Source organism: Xylocopa sonorina, unplaced genomic scaffold (assembly GCF_050948175.1).
Source record: "Xylocopa sonorina isolate GNS202 unplaced genomic scaffold, iyXylSono1_principal scaffold0076, whole genome shotgun sequence".
Lineage (NCBI taxonomy): Eukaryota > Metazoa > Arthropoda > Insecta > Hymenoptera > Apidae > Xylocopa > Xylocopa sonorina.
The window spans coordinates 16,142-39,736 of NW_027490147.1; the positions used below are offsets into that span (position 1 = coordinate 16,142).

General features: G+C 30.5%; 3 protein-coding genes across 8 annotated transcripts; 1 reads left to right on the forward strand and 2 right to left on the reverse strand.

Annotated features, from left to right (window-relative positions):
* The first annotated feature begins 8,282 nt into the window (after positions 1-8,282).
* LOC143432255 (rho GTPase-activating protein 44-like) lies at positions 8,283-13,354 on the forward strand. Of its 5 annotated transcripts, XM_076909027.1 has the most exons (11): positions 8,283-8,839; positions 9,023-9,176; positions 9,408-9,693; positions 9,784-10,008; positions 10,762-11,059; positions 11,136-11,375; positions 11,530-12,335; positions 12,424-12,599; positions 12,676-12,736; positions 12,856-12,903; positions 12,988-13,006. In XM_076909027.1, exons 1-9 carry the CDS (start codon positions 8,787-8,789, stop codon positions 12,733-12,735), a joined length of 2,298 nt encoding a protein of 765 aa, XP_076765142.1. In that variant the 5' UTR covers positions 8,283-8,786; the 3' UTR covers position 12,736; positions 12,856-12,903; positions 12,988-13,006. The 5 variants fall into 5 exon arrangements, with proteins under 5 accessions (XP_076765142.1, XP_076765140.1, XP_076765141.1 ...); XM_076909025.1 differs by lacking the exon at positions 12,676-12,736 and having other exon boundaries at positions 12,988-13,354; XM_076909026.1 differs by having other exon boundaries at positions 8,284-8,839; positions 12,856-12,996.
* Positions 13,355-17,710: 4,356 nt separating this feature from the next.
* LOC143432261 (acyl-CoA-binding domain-containing protein 6-like) lies at positions 17,711-18,568 on the reverse strand. The gene has a single exon (XM_076909039.1). The coding sequence runs from the start codon at positions 18,493-18,495 to the stop codon at positions 17,809-17,811; it is 687 nt and encodes a 228-aa protein (XP_076765154.1). The 5' UTR covers positions 18,496-18,568; the 3' UTR covers positions 17,711-17,808.
* Positions 18,569-18,857: 289 nt separating this feature from the next.
* LOC143432260 (histone-arginine methyltransferase METTL23-like) lies at positions 18,858-20,256 on the reverse strand. Of its 2 annotated transcripts, XM_076909037.1 has the most exons (3): positions 19,932-20,256; positions 19,362-19,590; positions 19,006-19,283 (listed from the first exon to the last, which is right to left on the reverse strand). In XM_076909037.1, the coding sequence occupies exons 1-3, from the start codon at positions 20,094-20,096 to the stop codon at positions 19,006-19,008; spliced, it is 672 nt and encodes a 223-aa protein (XP_076765152.1). In that variant the 5' UTR covers positions 20,097-20,256. The 2 variants fall into 2 exon arrangements, with proteins under 2 accessions (XP_076765151.1, XP_076765152.1); XM_076909036.1 differs by having other exon boundaries at positions 18,858-19,590; positions 19,932-20,254.
* Positions 20,257-23,595: the final 3,339 nt, after the last annotated feature.

A 23,595-nucleotide genomic window follows, 5' to 3' on the forward strand; every position in this document is an offset into this window, starting at 1 on the left:
TTAGTTATAATATGATTCTACGATGTAAACTATACATATAATATGATACAACTAAGCTTTAAAGATATACAAGTAAAATATATCAAATACTTTTAATAAATGATTATTCAATATATTAACTTAATATATTATATCATATTAATAATTTCATAATAACTACTGAACATGTAACAATGTTCAAAATTAATAATAACCATATGTTTGAGTTGAATAAGTGTGCTTCACATACATATTATACTTTGAGAAGAATTAAAATAGTGCAATAGGTTCTTTAAATTGTGCATTTTCTAATACACATTTATTTAACCAATTTTGTTAAATGTTATTTCTACGTTAATCTCAAATACATGTATATATTTGAATAGCAGATGTCATACAAAAATTAAATTGAAGATTCTATTAATATATTAAAAATTTTCACAAGAAAGATATAGATATTTAATTATTGTAACATTAAAAATATTACTCGTATAAATTGTATCAAATATTGCATCGTGTAATGTGTGTAAAAGGCAAATAAATAAATTTCAAAACAGAATAAAAAAATTGTTGTTACATTGTTTTCACGCTTACCTCAATATTCCCCATGGTTTGAAATGCTGTAAATACCAGCATAAAGCCCCAACTTAATATCATCACATTTAAAAATCTTCTATTTATTGTCATGATGAACACACTTGATAAAATATATCAACTAAAAAGAAAATGTGTGAGGAAATTTCATAAATTTTCCACCTGCACACTGAAAATACGTTATTTTGAAATTGTGCAGCCGAAACAAACAGATGGTCTCAACATCAACAGATATAATATAAGGAACGGAAACAAATGTGAGGTTGCCAACAGTGTATATATAATTCCCTTCTTCCTCAATTGACATGATTTCTACTTGGCTATCGTCGATATATGGTGAGTAGTCATCAGTCACATGACACGTTGCGATAGCACAAATATGGATACATTGTATGTACTGGCCGACATTCACAGTTAAAACTTATGTATATTTACTTAAGATCATCTTAAACGTCTTTGTAATCGTAATTTCAAATAATCTTAAAGATCGGATCGTAAAAACTTTTGCTTTGGAAAGATCTCAGTTTAGTGAAAAAAAACTAGTGCCTATAGCCACCTTGCCCATTAAAAATCGTCTAATCGAGTTAAGGTTAAGAAAAATTAAAAAATTTTTATTCAACAATTGACATCAATAGAATTAAAGAAATTAAAGTTATTAAATTTTACGAGGAAACGAAAAAGCAAAAAAATGATTCAGGTTTTCAAATATATATGTTTTATATGAAAAGTTACTTAAAATCCAGCAATATTTAGTCAGAATTATGATCATTGGATTCCTGTTTCTCTTGCTGTGCAATTATTAGTTTGTTTATGGTTTTATACGAGTACAAATTTTCAGGTTAGAGATTTTACACTATTTATTTTACATATTGTTGTACTTATATATAAAATAATTTGATGTATATGAAGTGATGGATGAATACTGATGATACCATTGTCACAAGCAACAGTGTCAAGAATAATTTTTAGGAATAATTTAAATGAAGTCATTAACATAATTTATTGCCAAATTAAATATGGAAGAGCAATGTAGATAGTTTCTTTCGTAAATAGTCTTAAACTATCATGCAGTATCTTCGATGAAAGGTAATGTTAAATTTTGAAATATTATTTTTTTATTGTTCCAATTACTATATATTAATGAAAAAAGAGATGAAAAAGATCAAAATTCAATCATGACTTGGATCTTAGTTTGAACACATTGTTGATTTAAGTAGCTTCAACAGAAAAATATATTTTTTTAAACTAATTCATAACTATTTTTATAAACACTTTGAACAATAGATTGGTGTAAATCCCTCAGATATAAATATTTTGAAAATTGTAGAACCTGGAAAAATAATGGAAATACACAAGGTTGGAAGTAACATTAATGATGCGTTTAAGAGAGATAGTGGATTTTTGAAGAACATAAGCAGGAAACTAAAAAAATTGTTCTCATCAATATTGAAGACTGCAATCCTGATGCATTGTTAAGTATCAATAAGGAATAGATACCGACTAATACAATAAGTATATCAGACTGTTGGAAACGATAGAATACATTTAGAAGTGTTCTAGTAGAATACTTTCATTTTATGGATACCGAAATGTGTATATATTCTTTATACATACCTGTTGTTTACTTAATTGTTAAATGAAGATGTTGATACATAGTCAATTAGAATTGTTCCAAATATAATAAAACAAAAACTAGAAATTTTGAACATTGTATACAAGGCTAGTTGAATGTTTATTTAAAAACACATATATGATATAAAAGAATTGATGTCTTTTTAAAAATATAGTCAAATTTTATGCAACATAATGCAACAATGTTAATAATGATGTAGGTACATCATAATATTATAAATTTTGAACTTGCAAAAACATCCGGACACTAGGAGCATTCTAAGAAATTATGAATTCCAAAAAATAAGACAGACAATATAAGCATAGTAATGAAAACCTATTTAATAAATGTACAAAGTGTATCAGTGGTAAATAGGAGAGTATCGGTGTAATACATGTTTTGTATGCAACAATTAATAATTTACCGCCAAAAAAAAGACAAATATATTCATATCGCTAAAGGTTATAACGAGCGAATTGCCAGGAAAAAACCTTACATAATGTAATACGCTATAAACAGATAAAAAAGATGAGTTTGCAAATAAGTATAGACTAAAGGAATCTGAATAATGAACAGATGTTATTTTCATGGATAAAAGTAAATTTAACATTTTTGGCAATGGTAGGATGGTAAGAGAGTTGACTTTGTTAGATTTACAACAACCTACCATCAAACATGATAGGGTAATAGTATAAAAGTGTATATGTAGTAAAAAAATCATCGAGATCAGAACATATGCAACAAATCTACAGGTTCACTATTATATAAGTTATATAAAAGTACAATATACGCTTAACTTTAGAAAATAATGTTTTTTAGAATAAGTTATAGAATTCTCTAGTTGGAAAAACATTGGGAAAGTAGGAACATACACATGAAAGTTCAGTAGAACGGTTTATATACTGAAGTGAGATTTTCTATTACTAAATTTCCCCTGTTGTCTTACAAGTAGACTCTAACCATATTTATAAACTTTATATAATAATAATTATCACCTCTTAATATCTAGTCATGAAGTAAAACGGTATGAAAATCGTTTAGGGATACATCGCCACAAGTCTGCTCTTGTGATGAACGTTCTAGCGATCGACTAGGGATGGATCTTTGTGTTACGTTATCGTTTGAATACAATGTCGAGCGTAATACGATATAGATTGTAAGAGTAATGAAAGAACGGAGCAAAATTAATGTGATAATAACAAGACTTTCTCTTACGTTCCCGAAGCGGTGGTCTCCGATCTTTTCCGGAAAACTTAAGTGAACCATGAGAATTTTTGAAAGGTGTAACACCAACGAGCCAGGGTCCGTCGGGATGACCAACATGGAGTGTCCCAGTCCCTTGGCAAGCCTGAATTTCTTACAAGATATATTCGGTGAATGTCGAATAGCAAAATTCGGTGACTTTATTATGCGTTTTATTAAGATATACTATCTGCATAAAATTGCGAAGAGAATTTTAGATGAAAACGTTATACAATGCTTGAAAACTGTTTGAGTTTATCTTCAAAACTAACCCAGACAACCAGCGATTGTAGCGCCAATGGCACCGGGTGGAACTCTAAGCACTGTGCTAGCACGGTGCTGCCTCTCAGTTCTCGTAACAGCACAGGGCTAGCACTGGAGCGACACCACAGTATACTGTGGCAACACTGCGTGTCACGGCACTATCAAAGCACGGCGATATAGCACGGGAGCGACACGGCGTGCCAATGACACTACTATCAGCTCACCATAGTGACACGCGTGGCAGTGGCGTAGGCTAATATATACCAATGAAGAAGCTGTTTGCATAAAAAGTATAAACGAATATTAAAAATGACTAAACTAAGCAATTTATTTATTTCGATTCGATAATAAATACACTGACACGAAAGAAAGATATAAAAACTTCTTTTTATTATTTTCTATAAACTATAACTTAATACAGCGATTTTTTCAGAAAAGTCGTTAATTACTTTATCGTAAAAATACATACACATATTTTATAAATATTTTTTTCAACTCATCGTTAAAAATTCATGCAACAAAGGGTTATATTATTTTTAATAATCCTTACAAACGATAAAACCATGTACCAAAGGAAAACAAATAATTACGTTCAATATTTTCACCTGAAAATTGTGATACGCTAGTAAAGTAAACGTAACTTAATTAGTTCAACATTTTATAAGTAAATGTATCATTTATTACATTTCCTTAAACAATATGCTGCCATCGTACTTAATACTCTCTATTGGCATGAATTTTCCTGACGAATTGAAAAAATATATATGGCTCTCTCTATAAGTGGCAAACAACTACCAAAACGTCTGTCAGTACTCGTATGCGGATATCTAAACTCTGACGTATTTAATTTGTACGGAATAACAGGTGGTTCCCCATTAACAAATGTGACGTCTACGCCAATGCAGAAAAATTTTTGAATGGAACGATGACACGCGTGTCACGCTGGTGGTGGCGCAGTGTCATTCGCACGCGTGCTACGCTGGTGACTAGAACGTACTGCCACTGCGTGCCGGCATTTTAGCTAACAAGTGCGGACGTAGATGACTACGGATCTGCTGACACTCCTCGGAAGTGTCGCTACAGTGCCGGTATGGTGTCGCCACCATCTTATCTTGTGTTGTCTGGGTGGTTTTATCGTTTGTAAGGATTATTAAATATAAAATATACCTTTGTTACATGAATTTTTAAGGATGAGTTGAAAAAAATATTTATAAAATAAGTGTATGTATTTTTACGATAAAGTAATTAACGACTTTTCTGAAAAAATCGCTGTATTAAGTTATAGTTTATAGAAAATAATACAAAGAAGTTTTTCTATCTTTCTTTCGTGTCAGTGTATCTATTTTCGAATAGAAATAAATAAATTGCTTAGTTTAGTCATTTTTAATATTCGTTTATAATTTTTATGCAAACAGCTTCTTCATTGGTATATATTAGCCTACGCCACTGGCACGCGTGTCACTATGGTGAGCTGATAGTGTCATTGGCACGCTGTGTCGCCCCTGTGCTATATCGCCGTGCCTTGATAGTGCCATGACACGCAGTGTCGCTCCAGTGCTAGCCCTGTGCTGTTACGAGAACTGAGAGGCAGCACCGTCCTAGCACAGTGCTTAGAGTTCCATCCGGTGCTATTGGCGCTACAATCGCTGGTTGTCTGGGAATATGCTGCCATCGTATTTAATACTCTCTATTGGCATGAATTTTCCTGACGAATTGAAAAAATATATATGGCTCTCTCAGTAACTATAAATGTTGGCAAAGAACTACCAAAACGTCTGTCAGTACTCGTATGCGGATATCTAAACTCTGACGTATTTAATTTGTACGGAATAACAGGTGGTTCCCCATTAACAAATGTGACGCCTACGTCAATGCAGAAAAAATTTTTGAATGGAACGATGACACGCGTGTCACGCTGGTGCTGGCGCAGTGTGATTCGCACGCGTGCTACGCTGGTAACTAGAACGTGCTGCCACTGCGTGCCGGCATTTTAGCTAACAAGTGCGGACGTAGATGACTACGGATCTGCTGACACTCCTCGGAAGTGTCGCTACAGTGCCGGTATGGTGTCGCCACCATCTTATCTTGTGTTGCCTGGGAAAATTTCATTAATTTGCAAATTTTGCTTCCTGAAATAAGTTTAAACTTTTTATAACTTCACCTGTTTTCGAGTTTCAGGGTAAAATGGTGACTATTATAATAGAAAATTTATTGCTTTCTTTCAATATTGGTTGTCGTTTTCTTGTAGGACTAATGGTTTGAAAGATATAGTCAATAATATATATAAGTGAAACTGCTGTTTCTCTGAAAAAACAAAAATTCCAATTTTCTCTGCCATTTTTGCAAATCGGACCTAGGTTTATATGGACTTTTTTGTTGCATATTAGGAAAAAAGATGATTAGTATATTTATGTTAAAAATAGGGTTAATTGTTTATAGAATTTTACTATATTGCATTTACATTGATAATATTTTTATGATGTTGAATAATTAGGAGTTTTTAAAGAGAAGGTTGAACTAGGAGTTGAAGAACAGAAGTTAAAGAAAAAGTTGGCCGATTATATTGAATGTAGAGATGATATCAAAATTTAATTAGTTTGTTAATGTACCTTAGTCCAAGTCTATCATTACAAAGGTAAACTATTTAAGTCAGTTTAATAACTGTTTTTAAGTCAAGAGTATTGAGACTGTACTGTTAGAGTATTGCTTCGTATAAGAAGAAGCAAAGCCAAAGGGATTACTTTCTCAAACATTGACAAGAATATTGCTTTTCTTGACGACTTAGTTTTAATATCAAGGAGATGTGTTAGAATTATGATATTCTTCTATTTAGATTCATTTAAATTAAGGGTAGGTAATTGTTTTTGTTCAGGAACTACTTTGTGAAAGACTAGCAGAAGCTAACAGAGGGCCATACCTTTCAAAATGATTGCATTCATTAGTTAACTTTGTATTAAATTGTAGCATAAAAGTGAATAAATATAAATTAAATAAAATAGTGGCAATTTTATTCAATTTATTTACATCTTGTGTTAATTAGATATCTTCTATAACTGTAAGCAGATTTAATTTTCAAATCAGTTTAATGAGACGAATGTACCTTATCACACTTTTCTACAAATTTCTTTTAAATCAGGAGTGAGATTCTTGGTTCAAGGATGGTCTTCCTGATTGTCTTGACGGGCCAAGAAAAAACCTACAGCAAACTGCATGTACTGCTCTATGTACCCACCCCTGATTTAAATGATAAGTTCAGTGCGAAACCTAACTTTTTAATATTTCAACTATCTGTTACAACACTTTCGGCACTTTCATCTTAAAATTTAGGCAATATCATAATACAAAATTCAAGTTTCGCCATTTATAAAAAAATATTAGCTCAACATGTTAAAAAATGTATGTATACGAGTCCTTTCGTATCATTTCTATGTTTCCAAATATTTAAGTATCTTTAAACAGAACACACTGTAAGGGTAAGGTGCGTACAATATGTATATGCTAGAGTAGAACCAAGCAAGGTTTGGTGCAGCACTTCGCGTAGAACAAGAAAAAGCGGGGCATAAGTCATTCTACTCCTTTGACATAACAGAATGCTTGGGTGAGACGTACATGGAAGATAATATGGGATGTCGTATAAATTAGTAAAGATGTCGCTTCGACCTATATCTGCAGAAAACATGGTAGCTAAAAAATCTCTAGTTTACATTATTTATGGATATAAAATAAAAAGAACCTAATTCAAACGCGTCGTAAAAAAAAACTATTGTATTCTTTAAATTCTCTTAATGACTTCTTACTTATTCTATACTATTTTACTTATTCTATACTTGCTGTAAACAATTACCATTTTTACGACTTTTCCTTCTTTGTATTATTCCATGTATTCGAAATAATGGAGCAGGAATTGCATTCTCGTTAGCAAAACTAGATACTTTGGTACTAATCAAACATCGACCGACAGCTGTCCAATGGGAATCAGTTGAATTTAGTTTTATTGCTATACTTTCTTATTAGATAGATAGGTGTATTTGCAAAAAGTGAGTGGAAATAGGCCATTTTAATAAATAAAGTATTAATATATGACAGAGTCTGGATTGTTTTTAATTTTTTAAATTGAACTGATAGAGGGATACCCGGGGTCATCCAATAGGTTCTACGTATAGGGTCTGGTGGTATTATTTGTCATTGGTCGGCTACGTTTACTTAGGGTCGTAGGAAGCACCAGACTCAAAGAAGTAATTCTACATATGTGATAATAAATGCGCTACAACTTCTATTTCATTATTATTACGATAATTGTATAATTGGAAGAATTGAACGAATTTAATTAGATAAATAATAATAATAACGTGTTAAAATTGTTCGGAGCTTTAGTAAGATAGCATAGTAGATAGGAAGTAACCGTTCTTGAAACAATTTTTTGCTTTAAACGAAATCCCACTGAGACACAAAAATGGCCGTGTGTGATCAGTAAAAAGTTGTTCGTTCTCAGGATAAAATATTGCAATAGATATCTAAAGGTGATAAAAAAAAGAGAGTGAGAAAAGCATAGAGGATTGATATAAATAGATAAAGAGCATGTATAAAAAGCATGAATAATGGAAAAATCTCTATCCAGTTTGTTTGTTATGTGCGTGAATCAGTAAATGAGGAAATAAAATGCCACGATTAAAATTTTCAAGATTTTGACACGTTTACAAATTTGGAAAAGCAAATGGTGAATTTTGAATAATTTATTGAGAATAGAGACTCATCGATATCGGAGACGAATCGCACAGACTAATCAGAGTGTGCTATTCGTTCGTAGAGGGTGTGAGATCATTGTACAAACACTATGACGAATTGCTGGAGTGATACGAAGAAGTACTCTCTTTATTTTTTTCTGTTGCCTAAATTCTTTTCTTTGTGTGCGCGCGTGTGTGCACATATATACATATGTGTGTATGTGCGTGTGTGCATAATTAAGTATATTGTATATTAAACATGTGTACTCGTGAACATTATTACAATTAACCAATTGACATGTGATTATAAATTGGTAAATTAAAATATAATTTCATTTACACACGTAATAAACGTTAGGTGCTTATCAAAAATGAAGAAACAATTCTTTAGAGTGAAGCAGCTTGCCGATCAAACATTTTCTAGGTAATCGTTTGTAATTTGAATGAAATTTCATTTGTTATTTATATTGATTTTTGTGCTGGTTAGCGTCTAAATAAAATATTAAACATTCCCAAATAAATAAAGTATCAAAGTAGCTAAAATAACCTGCAAATCTGACAATTTTAGAGTTATTACTTAATACTAATTGAAATCAAAAATTTATAGAGCTGGCAAAACAGAAGTGCTCACCGATGATTTACAAGCTGCGGACAAGCATGTAGAACAAATCAGAATGGCTCTCATCGGATTGAACAAAAGACTTGGCAGTCCGCCGAATCAAGCCACGACGCAAGATCTTGCTCTTAAGGAAAAGCGATTGGTAATATAACAAAATTAAAAACTCTTCCTTATTCAATATAAAATATATATGAGAACTTTATTTTTGAACTTTTATTAAACACCCTGAATATATATTAATGAGCGCACAACTGTAAATACTTGTATTATATAATTGTATTAAATGTAATGCTTTAAATATAAAAAGATTATGGAAAATTTGTATCTTTCTTTTATTCCTTTAATATATATAGCTTATATACTTACTTTCCAGAAAAAGTGTCCAGAACATATACTAGGGCAAACAATGTTGGAAAACGCTCCTGAAGATGGTCTGATGGGTTTTACTTTATTGGAATGTGGTCGTGCTCAGATGTATTTAGCGAACGAAGCAATCGAACATGAATCAAAAGTTGAACAATATGTTGCAATACCTCTTCAACATATTTTAGATACAGATGTACCAAATATATTAAGACATAAAAAGAATTTAGCTCGATTAATCTTAGATATGGACAGTGTGAGGGCAAGATATCAGCAAGCCATCAAACATAGTGCTAGTAGGAGCAGATCTTAATCCGATTTACAAATTCTATACTGCATGAATTGTATTCAAGCTTATAAATAATAATTATATTTTTATTGAAAAGGTGCAGGTGCAACAAAAATAGATAACTTAAGAGAAGAACTGGAAGAAGCAGAGGCTAAAGTTGAACAATGTAGAGATCAACTAGCTGCAGAAATGTTTCAACTTATGTCACGCGAAACTGAATTGGCACACACTATTATACAGTATGTAAAACTTCAGAGAGCTTATCACGAAAGTGCGCTACACTGTCTTGAAGACCTTATTCCTGGATTAGAAAGTTACATTAGTAAGTATTTTGATTAAACTTTTCTTAGCAAACTACTATTATTATTTTACATAAAAGTTTAATTACATTAAATTGGTATACAAAGAATAAAAATTAAACAATTCATTAACTTACATATTTAACTTCCACTTTGCTGTTAATTATATATTTTAGCTAATAATAACGAATGATGTAATGAAATAATGTGAAATAATGTTTATATATGGGCAAAAAGTTAAGACAAAAATTACTTAAAAAGAAGTAGAATTCATCACAGAATAAAGATAATAATGAATTAATTAACTGATTATATAATATAAAATTAGTTATGCAAAGGGAACATTGAAGGTATATATTCCCTGTACTTTGCTCACAAATTTTGCAACTCTATAAGAAATAAAAAGATATACAATAAAAATAATCAATAACATATTCAATTTTCTGGATATTTAGCAATGAAGATTGCAAGATCCCCTATCTGTGTGGTAAAATCCTTTAAAATGAACAATCGAATTTAGCAACCCATTATCTATATCTTAAGAAAAATTTAAAAAATCCATACTGAAATTCTGATTTTTATTTATTTTTTCAATGTAACTTCGAAATTAGTTTTTTTCTTTTGTAATAGGTGATATTTATTATTACAGTGGATGAAACAAAAGAATAATAAAGATAATTTATAAATTTTATTCATAACAGTCTAACAATAAATTAATAAAAAAAGAATGTTTACCTTATCGGAAGGTTTTATACAACTTTATTTTATAATTATAGATGATAACGAAATGAAACCAGTTTATGGTTATCCTCTGGAAGAACATCTTAGAGTAACTAATAGAAAGATTGCATTACCTATACAATTGTGCGTATCCGCATTATTGCGATTAGGTATGGAAGAAGAAGGTCTTTTTAGAATAGCTGGGGCCGCATCGAAATCACGACGAATTAAATTAAGTTTAGATGCGTGTTGCCTTACATTACCTACTGCTTTAGAGTATAAAGATCCTCATGTGATTGCTGGTGCATTAAAATCTTATTTACGAGAGCTTCCCGAACCTCTACTAACTTACAAGTAAATATAGAAATATTATTGGCTATCTTCATTGATGAAAAACCATATAACGCATTGTTTTCATTTTATTTTGAAGATTGTATCCTGAATGGATGGCAGCTGCAAAAATAAGTCAGAATGAAATAAGGTTGAGGGCACTTTGGGAAGTGTTACATAAATTACCACCAGCAAATTTAGAAAATTTACGGTTCCTAATCAAATTTTTAGCTGTGCTCACTAAAAATCAAGATATGAATAAAATGTCACCGCAAAATATTGCAATTGTGATCGCACCCAATTTAATATGGAGTCCACAAGAGGATGCAAATACAATGGTGTAAGAATCTATCTTTCTAAATAACAATTAGAAGTGATAAATAATTAATTTATGTAAATAAGTAAAGTGAGTTGCGTGTGCGTGCGTGTGTGTGTGTGAATTGTTATATAATAATGTTCCGTTAATGAAAAATTAAAAATTATTTTTATTTCAGAATGAATATGAGTACTGCTAATAATTCTAGTCTTATAGTTGATCAATTGATTACATATGCAGATTGGTTTTTTCCTGGTGAAATAGATTTTGATCGTGATTTAGAAGTTGGCATTATAAATGGTTCAGAAAATCAGAGTACAAGTATGCGTCGTTGTATTTCCAATAGCAGTCTCAGCGATCACGGTGAAAGTCCCCCACAAGGCAGTCCGAAGCCTGCAGCCCGTAGGAAAAATAAACCAGCTCCAACTCCACCGAATAACACCACCCCAGACAAGCATGATAAAAAATCTGATGATAAACCACCACCTACACCCGACAAACCGCCTAGACCTTTAGGCTCGACGACTCTTAATCGTATGACGTGTAAAATTCAAAAACACGATACGGCCAATGCTGAATCAATAATTAAACACGACAATAATACAGAAAAACAAGATGGACATGCAGATACAGAAATTAAGCAACAAAACATTGAGATAAATGTAATTGTGGATTCTCCATTTGTTAACAGTTCAGAATGTATTGGTGAAGTACAAGAAGACCTGTGTAATGTAAACTTAGAAATGGAAACTGTTAATCAAGAAATCCAAAAACATGAAAGAAAACTAAATGCTCCTGTTGCTTTTGAAAGACACGCTATAGAAAATGCATCAATCAGCAAATCTGTTACAGAACTCGAAAATCTAGAAATTGCTACATCTAGAGTAAAAGTAGTGCCAACAGAAAGACCACATGCCTCTACATTGGAAAGACGTAGACCAGTGGCTGCACCAAGAAGTATAACCCATATAGTGCATAACACAGGTAAACAGTTTTTATAATTTTTTATTTACTAAACAAAAGCTAGTGTTTGTGAGACATTTAATGTGTGTTTGATACATTTCTTTTAAAGAAGAAAACGTTGAATTACGCAAGAAGCCAGATAATAATAATTCAACGTGTACAAGCACCCTTGATAAGAGTAGTAAACCAGCCATACCAGAACGACCAGCTGGATTAGTCCGACCTTCGAGTCTCGTCAAACAACAACCACGCCAATGTAATGAAAACGTAGACACTGAACCAGGGGTGAGTATTAAGAGTTTTTAAATATTATATTCATTTTCAGTATTATATGTAAGATAATTCTTTAAAATAAATGTAGTTACTGCCAGTGGACTCGACAAATATCACTGCCTGGATATTGCATTTTGAAATACAATAACGTAAGCTATAAATGAAGTGAAGCATAAACGTGTTTAATAATTATTTTCATTTCAAATGTCAAATTGCACAATGATTTTTCAGAGCTATTAATATCTTTTTCCTTTTTAATAACCTATAGCCTTTAACTTTGGAAAGAGCTCATGTATATTCAGTGGACAAACAACAGGTCAGTATAATACAAGTGCGTGGAAATGGCAATGTGTTCTGCACGTCGGGCAACAACAATGGCAACGCGGCTTCGAACTTACAGAGAAGCCCCAGTGTAGGTAGTCGTCCTTCGTCTATGTCCTTGGCATACGGTGAACGACCAGAAAAACCAGCCAAGTTAAATGCTCCGCAACAAACAAAAGCTCACGTGCGAACCAGATCAGAAGGGAATATTATTGATGTACAAACACAGACTGAGACGGTAGTAGTCGTTAAATCACCGCAACAACCTGTTCCGGCATCTCCAAGATTTCATCAGAGGCCTCCACGGCCACAACCGCCACCACCACCTCCACCCACTGCACGAATGAAATTGGAACAAGAGAGTACCAATCTCTAGACTAGACTGCATTAAATTAGATTTATATTATATAAGGAAACTTTATAAAAATCATTAATATTTTTCAAAATGAAGTTATATTTCTTACAAGATGATACGTGTGGAACTGTGTAGGGAGAAACTTTCGACAGATAAAATCGCTTTTCTTCTTTCAAAGAAAGGGGGGGGGGGGGGGCGGATCTTATGTAATTAAAAATTTTAATTTTTAAATATTATTCAAGTATTAGTAGTACATTTGATGAAGAAAATTTCGTTTGAACTTTTTTTCAAGTTTTGAAGAAAATACGTTTTCCTTTAAAAGAATGACTTTTGGAATTACTATTTATGAAAGTAGTGAAAGCAAGAAACAAATTTGCAATTTTAACATTAAACATTTTTAAGTCTTTATGGTTATATTATATATTATGAGTAATTCAACAACAAAAAACATATATATATATATATATATAGTTGTCATATTTAATTCTAATATATTTTCGAAAATCAATGTTTATAATTGTTACGGAATTTAACGTTTGATCTCTCTAAACCGATATATTTTGAAGCACACAAGTCGAAACAATTTCGGTACAGTTATCAGCACCTAATACACAGTGAAACATAATTGGCATTGTTCTCCCAAGATCTCGATTTGTTATCTGTGCAGAGTGTGTGCTAGATTGTGATGCATTTAATGAGGTGTTTACTTATGCTAGAAAACGATAACAAGATAAAAGGTGGACTTTTTAAATTAGCTTTAAGTTGTTGAAACGAATGAGTTTGGACCTCGGAAGCAAGATTAATTAACTTTAATGTAAATAAATAAGTAACATTTGTGTTTGCTTTTCGAAAATACAATAAATACTTGTTACAGGCCCGTCAATGTACTCAAGACCTTCTGCATACGGGCAGGGTCTCTCTCTCTCTCTCTCTCTCTCTCTCTCTCTCTCTCTCTCTCTCTCTCTCTCTCTCTCTCTCTTTCTTAAATTCAATCGATATTTTTGACTTTTGTCAATCAAAATTTTATTTACATACTGGTGATAAACATTTCTTATTGAAATAGAACCACACATGATATTGTGCGTTGTATCATAAGTTAGTTGTACAAAGTATCCCATATAATGTGCTATAAGTTGTTTTTCCCTAAAACTACCGCAGGTATACAAGTAATTTTTCTTTTAAATTAAACAGAGCGAGAAAGCTCATACAAATTTTCGCCATTAATCATTTAGGGAGAGCCTTTCAGAGGCGAGGAGAACAGCCAATCTTTTCTTAACACATTAAACGTTACGTCAGTGTCAGTCACAGTGATTGACACTATATTAAATATGTAATATTATTAACTAATTTTAGGATCGTATTATGAATGTACCTAAGTATCCCTTACCAAACAATTTTAATGGATTTTAAGTAAGTAAAGCATTTTTAAAGTATTTATAATCTGAACGGATTTCTATCAAGTTTGATCTAGCGATGAAAAGAAACGAAAAGCCAGACAAAACAGATCTGGTGTTTAACGTGTTAAATGGATTGCTATCTTTTATATTGTATTTGGATAGTTTCTGAAAATTATGTAACTTAAAATTGAGTAAACTTTTCAAGTGTAAGCTAAAGGAACCTGATGGAATCAAACAAATTATTATAAAATTTCTTTAAGATATCATTTAATATCCCACAAAGTTGAAGACTTATAGAGAAGAATACTTTATTTAGGATAAACTTTAAAAAGACGTCAAAAGATAATTAGAAATTAAAAATAGATATTAGACTATCTTTATCCATTTACCTTTTTCTGTCCATTTTGACCTTTCATGTTGAAATGAAAATCACTCGCACATTTAACTAGATAAACAGTTATGCCAATAGCGTAAAATTTCTGTTAGGCAAAATTAAAAGTATAACAAAGTGAATTTGTAATCCAAGTACAACAGAAGTTTTTTTAAAAGTGTCTTAAAATCTAATGCCAAATGATGGTTATTTGCATAGAAAAAATTATCCTCATATACAAATAATGACTGTGTAACAACTTCATGAACATTTATATTATTACAGATGTACAATATTTAATAATAATTATCCAAAAAGGAAAAGGTTTGTTCCGTTTGAAAAAAGGAGTAACTCTTCTTCTAAATGAAACTATTGCCAAAAAATTAATGGCAAAAAATTCACTTTATTAATTGATATGACATCAAATGATACAAATTATGTCATGTATGGTCTGATTTTAATAAAACGAATATTACTAATATAAAAATAAAATTTCCATTAACAAAAAACAAAAAATGAAAGGAATACGAGGTTTTTATATAGTTATTCTTTTCGCTCACTGTTCTATATGGCAGTTGCTAAACTTAAAATTGTTAACAAGTACAAACATGTACATAGATATTTCATTGTCAGATAGTAGCTTGTGATTAATCCCAAATTGCGAGCCTTTAATGAGTATTTAATGACTAAATAATACTGTGATAATATAGAATTTATTGTTACCAAAAGTTCTAAAATCTTCAATTATTTAGCTTGTCAAATAAAAATAATGTTTATTACAATTAGTTTATGGTATTTTATATTTCTTTTTATACATTAGCTATAATATATAAAAGAGATTGTTTTACCTCTATTTACTAATGCAATACTTTTATTATGATTTTCAATGTTTGATAAATATAATTTTAATTATTGGAACTCTTCAAACTGGAGCAAACTGAATGAAATATTCTTTCTATAAATGTATACATGCATCGATAAATATTTATATATAATAATGCATTATATTACTGTATATAATAATACATAATTTCATAGAAAAGAATTTCTCCTTGTTTATACAAGTATATGCCTAATAGAAAACAAAATTAATCTTATATGTATGAAATCACCTGCATATTGAAATTACGATTTAGCATATTCTTCTTATACTGATAGCATTGTTAAAGATAAATTACTTTATAGGTAAAGAAGTTTAAAAAAAGATAGCTTAACTATCCTAATCTTTAGTCCTTTTGTTTCTGTTTAAATAATTGTCAGTATTCTAATACATCTAAATTGTAAAAATAATAAACCAAGTGACGATATAACACACTATTTACCATCAACTAATTCTTTAATCTGTTTTTACATAAGAAATTTAAATATCTGTGAGTTTTCTTCCATTCACAAAAAATAATGCGTACAATTGAGACAATCGTAAGGAAATGAAAAGACTTACTAAAATTAATTGTCGAAAAAGTTAAGTTTTATTTAATATAGTTAAAAGTTAGATGGTAAATAATGGATTAAATGAGAATGCTAGATTTACACAGTGAAAATAATCTAAGTATGAAAAATGAAAGATTTACATCCTTGCACTTTCTTTCTTTTTTCTTAAGATTATTATATTTATTATTTGATATAAATAAAATGAAAATTTGAACGTGCATTTATTTATTGTACAAGTTGAGTATTTCTCTGTAAAAAACAATGGTTTCCATTGTACAATAATAATATTAATATTTTTATTTTAAGTATGTTATATATTTTTACTTATTATATATTTCGATAAACAAGTATTTTATGAAAAAAAGGTATTTCACTTAATAAAAACGCAGACAGAACAGAATTTATATGAATAAAAATTATATAAATATATAATTAGAAAGAAAATTTATTAAGCAATTTCTTTCTCATAGTAACATTTTCTTATTCTCTATTCTAACATATGTATGGTGTTGGAATATATTGTAAAATTATTAAATATTAATTATATTTTGTTATCGAATTTACTAGATAAGTAAAAACGAAATTTGTATTATTAAAATATTGTTGCTTTAACTAAGTAAAAAAATATAATAATGATAAATAATAAAAGGAACAGATCAGTAACAGATCTAGTAAATTTTTGTTGACACAAACTACAAATCATCAATAATTTTTCTGATGTTATATATATACAATTTTTGTAAAAATGTATGCCTTAACTTAACAAAAGAGAGAGAGAGAGAGAGAGAGAGAGAGAGAGAGAGAGAGGAGAGAGAGAGAGAGAGAGAGAAGGTACATAAATTAGCATAAAAAATGGCTGATGAAAAATTATTTTCTATTTATTCTAGAGAGTGACTATTTCAACGCTTGAAATATCTCTTTTGTTAATGAAGAAGGTTACAAATCTTTTGCACAATTTATAACTCAATTTTAAAAAGGCTTTTGTAAATTAAATATACAAATGTTCGAGTACTTCATTAATATCGTAGTATTATTACTATTTTAGTTTTATGATTAATACTTCTGTTGTAAAAAATCTAAAAAGTTGATTCCAAGACAAATCATGAGTTTACCTAAAGAAGAATGCTTAGGCTGTGAATGTAATGAAAATTAATATAGGATTTATTTGTATATAATAAATAAATAAATTAATAAATAAATAAATAAAGACAATATTTGTACAATGAAATAGTGGAACTTTGATCTAAAATGCCATGAAAAAATCAGTAATTCAATTTATTAACATTTACATTAGCTAATATGTTTACATGATATTTGAACATATAATACTATATATCATACATTTAATCATAATATACCTCTTAAATGTTTATCAGCAATGTCTTTGGGTATCATACCATTATTATCTTTTATAGATTGAGCTCCAATAGAAAGTAAATATTTTACAACATCAATGTGTCCACACGATGCTGCATAATGCAGTGGTGTTTGTCCATCGTCATCCTGTGAATTTACATTCGTTCCTTTTTCAATTAATTGTTTTATTATCTTTAAGTGGCCTCGATCTGCAGCCCAGTGTATAGGTAATAGACCTTCGCTATCTGTAACATTTACAAGTTTCGGTTCTTTACTTAATAACTCTTGTACTTTCTCTTCGTGTCCATCTTTTACCCAATCTAAAAAAGTTTTATCTGTATCATGTATTTCCTCTTCCATATTTATCAACCGACTAATAGCAACCCAACTACCACTGGACTCGGATTGTACATCTTCTTCCCAATTTGGATTAAGTTTAGTTAATTCTTGTATATAATTATTCATGGCATCGTTGCAGCTCATATCATTAAGACTTTTCCATGCCTCCCACTTTTGTCTTGCTTGCATTTGATACCAATTAGGTTTAGAAATGTTACAAGGTCCGATTGTAGCCTGTTTATATAAAGCATAGAATTTCAAAAGTTCTGTAGAACTTAATTCAGCTGCCAATAACTGCAAATAATGCGCAGCTTTGATGAATGTCTTTTCAAGACTCATTTTGGTTGATGATATCTTAGTAGGTATGTTTATCTCTATGTCTACTTATGTTTCAATAATTGATTAATAAGAAATGATACATCCTTATTATTATAATCCTCATATGAAACTTGATTGTCCGTATTAACGTTTCTATATTGCTTCTGAATATATTTGTCTTCCATATAATTTTTATTAATATGATTATCTTCTACAATGTCTTTAAAATGTTTGATATATTTTTTTAAAAAATGATCAACGCCTTCTTTTTCTAAGTATTTAACACCTTTTACAACAAATAATTTCTCTTCCTCCAAAATATGAGCCGCACAAAGCGCTTTGTTCATTGCAAATTTATCATAAAATTCTACGAATCCATAACCAGTGCTTAAGCCATAATCATCAAATATCACTTTTGCACACTTTATCACACCAAACAAAGAAAAGTAGTTTTCAAGCTCCGAATGAGAGACAGTCCATGGGATATTGCGTATAGAAATTAAATATCGAATAGACATGACAAATGATTGTTCACTGCACACGTTGTATACTTAATAAATGAATTGTATGATCTTGCATTAACTCGTGTACGTTTATATCAGAATCTGTACCAAGTCCAGCCAACGATACATGGGTACAGGTAAGATTCCATTTATTTAACAGATGTTCTATAGACCAATCTGCGCTTCTTTCTTGATAAGTACATAGGAATTTTGCATTTGGATTTCTTTCTAATAAGAATGCTACGGTAACAACTATATCTTCGAATAACGTAGGTTCATAAAAACAATCAGAGCCAAGAATTAAATCTAATGGACCGATTGAAAATAAACTAGACAAAAATAATCCCCATGTAATACCAACAATTTGAACTTGAGACGAAATACCATTTAACTCACAACTTCTTCTTATGTGCTGCAAACTTCTAGGAAAACTAGCAGAATCGCTTAAAGTTACAATAGCTCCACATTTACTAGCTAAAATTCCAGGGAGAGCGGTACCTGAACCTAACTCTAACACTCTCTTTCCAATAAGTTCCTCTTTATGTTCCCAAAGAAACCAAGCCAATACAGGTGCAGAAGGCCATGTATAAAAACTATAATTAGCTTGAAGTAGCTGTAACAACAACAAATATATTATCAATAAAACGGTAGATCGAGTGAAATGAACGTTATAAATAATTCTATACTTTCGTTTTTTAATTATATATGCTAGAGGATTAGTTGAGTAATAAATTTTAATTTTAAATTAATACAAATATTCAGTTTAAGTATATAGTGTAATGTAATAATAGTATGGAGTGTAAACAATATTTACATACACACACAAGTATGTAGGAATGCATAACCAAAGGGCTTACATAATGTGTACTATATATGTAGATATACTGGTGTTCCGAGGAGTATGCAATAAAAATTAATCGATAACGTATTGTTTAATAAAAATAATGTCATTACCTCTGGAATATAAATCTCTAAACTTTCGTTGCACTGTACGTTATCTTGAGTTTTACAAGAGGTAAACAAGAATTTTTTTACTTGCTCAGAGCCGATTCCATCGGACATTAGGCTGTGGGTAGGTGGACTGGTATCGCGTGAAATACTTTCTTCTAAACCTGGCATGACAATAGTAATTATCAAACCCACTGCGCTAGTATTTATTCATTCTGACTTTAATTGTTAAGTTTGAAATATATATGGAAATATTATAAACTCGAAATTGTCATTGTCTACAAATAAAATTAAAGTCGGAAATATAATCACTATTTTGTCCAGAGTTGTCGATTGACACTACGGTAGAAAAAAATACAAACGTACACATATATACATATATATATATTGTATAGACAATATTTAAATTTCGAAACGGCGGGAAGAGACATGCTAAAACTATAATTGAGCAGGTAGTACTTATTACGTGTAAATAATATACATTACAGTATTCACTATATAAGTAAATTAAAGATTTTTTTATTATTCTTGCTTGCCTTATAATTATACAGTTAAATATGAAAATAATCATTTGTTTGCAGATTTCTGCAAAATCTCGATAGAAATTCGTATCCATTTCGGCTATCCGTAGCGAGCTGATGTTCTGAAATTTAAACGTTGGAAATCATATTTTTACATATGTGTCGGTACAACAGACTTTGTACCGGCCACTTGGAAAATCTATTTAAACTATATATAATATAACTTAACTGATTCCTTTTTATGCTGTTAGTATATTTATATAAACAATATAAGATAATGGTAATACAAAGATATTTTATCACATATTAATTGCATTATTTGATTAAAATGATTGAATATATTCCATATATTTCACTTATTATTATGTACTAAATGCTAAATATTTAATATAAAAAAAAAAATACAGCGTGTCAAGAGAATAGAACCAAAAACTTTTCCTTCCTAAAATATAGACACTTGTTTTTAAACATACTATTGATAGCATGAAAACATCGTTGTAAGATATCAAGAATTTTTAAATCTATTCGATAATCGTTGGAACATTGATGCGAAACATGTATTACCATAGAAGAAAATTAGTTATCAGCAATTTCTTTAAATAAGTTTTAAACATTCTTATATAAAATTCCTCTATTGTATGCTCAAAAAAATATCTATATTTTGAAAATAAATGAATTTTCATACTTAGTTTATCTCTATATATCCATATATAAAGAGCAAAATACAGTACAAAAACTTATCCATCTATTTCATTGATACCATATGCATAATAGTTGTTAAATGAACAAAAAAAATGTAGTATGTCACCATTTAATTAATTATATTCACTGATGTAGCATTCTGTGTATTTAGGTATACTTTAATATTAGCGTTTTTACTTGAAATACTCTATTTGTTTTATTGTTAAAAAAAACCTACTTCAAATTTAATCGATGTTTTATTAATTATAATTAACAAGCTATTAGTTTTAAAAGAAATAAGGCATTTCGGTGTATTCATTGAACTAGGCAAGAGGATAGACAGGGTAATATCATGGAAATAATCATGTCGATAATGAATTATACATCCATTCATTATGTGATGCATAATTCCAAACAGCCTAAGCACAGAGGAATATATCTCTACTATCTCTAGCTGAGGCGAGGAAACATCTCAGTGATCGATTAATGCAATAAACCCAACTGTCTTTTTCATATTGGGGATATATTATAGATGTCGCTAAATCAGCTGGGTCCTTAACCGCAGATCCATAATTATTAAAGTATCCCAGGAAATGATTGTTCCTTACGTTCTGTGTTGCTATACTCTTCTTCGAATTTATGATCATTCCAAATATATTATACACTGTCACGGCCAAGGCATCCAAATCAACAATGACCTTTTCCACCATGCATATATGGCTATCATCTCCAAAGAATAGTGAATATATGGGCATAGTATCCAAAACGCAATCACACAGTAATATATTAATAACATAGTTAACACAAGTTCCAATAATGTTGGTAAACATAGAACCTGGTGGTATTCCATGGCTCTTATAGGAACATCTTTCATAGGAATGCCTGATGGGAGTATTAATAAAATAATCAAGTCATTTGAACTTGCATCTTTCTTCATCCTCGTCGACTTCAACTATATAATCACTGTATTGCTTTTTTGAAAAATCGATTTTCTCAGCGATAACAGAGAATACATCTCTAACCATTCAAGCAAGAACCAAATTATCAAAGGCTGAGTAATTGATACTAAAGAATTTGCACATACATGGATTAAAATAAGTCGCTCGGGTGGCTTTTCAATTCAACTAGACCATATACTCCCGCCTTCATCATTTCCATACCATAAACAGACTCGAGTAAGATTTCTTGCTTCTTCAGCAGACTAGTGATAGGAACAGCAAATCGAGCCTTCAGACATATCGCAAGCAGTGGATAAGTCCATACAGTACGGACCTTATTTACTCCTGACTTAGAAATATGCGATCTAGCAAATACTGCAGGTCAGGTTTATAGATGAAAGGAGTGCATCCATAACATCTCCCTTGTTCATTCCAGGACATTGCGCTATCCATGGCAATTCAGTGCACAATTCAGAGTCGCATTAGGTGTGTCAAGCGCTGGATAATACAATGGTAATCCAGTCCGAGCACTTTGTCCGTTCTGACAATTTCATAATCCTGTTCTCTTCCTATTTTCAAACATGTATCTAACTATCGAATCCTGTCCATGATTAACTAGAGCACAGTATGCCTTAAAAAACACTCCACATTCATTCTTCCAGGATATTTTACAATAGCTATGTTATACTTATTGTAATGTGAGTTTAAGTGTAATGTTACCTTGGCAATCATTTACCCAATAAAAATAACTATTTTGGTCAAAATCTACATTCACTGTAAGCGCTATCTACTTAATAAATGAATTATATGATCTTGCATTAACTCTTGTATATTTATATCAGAATCTTTCTTTCTAATGAGAGTGCTACAGTAACAACTATATCTTTGAATAACGTAAGTTCATAAAAACAATCAGAGCCAAGAATTAAATCTAATGGACTGATTGAAAATAAATTTAGACAAAAATAATCCCCATGTAATACCAACAATTTGAACTTGAGACGAAATACCATTTAACTCACAACTTCTTATGTGCACACGCTGCAAACTTCTAGGAAAGCTAGCAGAATCGCTTAAAATTACAATATCTCCATATTTACTAGCTAAAATTCCAGGAAGAGCGGTACCTGAACCTAATTCTAACACTATCTTTCTCTTCCTCTCTGTAAAAATTATAATTAGCTTGAAGTAACTGTAACAACAAATATATTATCGATAAAACATTATATTAAGCAAAATGTATTCAATCAATGTTATAAATAATTGTATACTTTCGTTTTTTAATGTAATAATAGTATAGAGTGTAAATAATAGTTACTTACACATACACGCACACACACACACACACACACACACACATATGGGAATATATAACCAAAGGGCATATATTATGTGTACTATATATGTAGGTATACTGATACTCCGAGGAGTGTGCAATAAAAATTAATCGATAACGTATTGTATAATAAAAAAAATATCATTACCTCTGGAATATAAATCTCTAACTCTAACTCTCGTTGCACTGTACGT

What these genes read in the sequence shown, in the direction of transcription:
- LOC143432260 (XM_076909036.1), bottom strand. Translation starts at nt 20,096, where the DNA reads ATGCCAGGTTTAGAAGAAAGTATTTCACGCGATACCAGTCCACCTACC. An exon ending in TAGAGATTTATATTCCAGAG is followed by an intron (nt 19,591 to 19,931) that starts GTAATGACATTA and finishes TTGTTGTTACAG; the next exon opens with CTACTTCAAGCTAATTATAG.
- LOC143432255 (XM_076909023.1), top strand. Translation starts at nt 8,787, where the DNA reads ATGAAGAAACAATTCTTTAGAGTGAAGCAGCTTGCCGATCAAACATTT. An exon ending in GCCGATCAAACATTTTCTAG is followed by an intron (nt 8,840 to 9,022) that starts GTAATCGTTTGT and finishes AAAAATTTATAG; the next exon opens with AGCTGGCAAAACAGAAGTGC. An exon ending in GAGGATGCAAATACAATGGT is followed by an intron (nt 11,376 to 11,529) that starts GTAAGAATCTAT and finishes TTTTTATTTCAG; the next exon opens with AATGAATATGAGTACTGCTA.
- LOC143432261 (XM_076909039.1), bottom strand. Translation starts at nt 18,495, where the DNA reads ATGAGTCTTGAAAAGACATTCATCAAAGCTGCGCATTATTTGCAGTTA.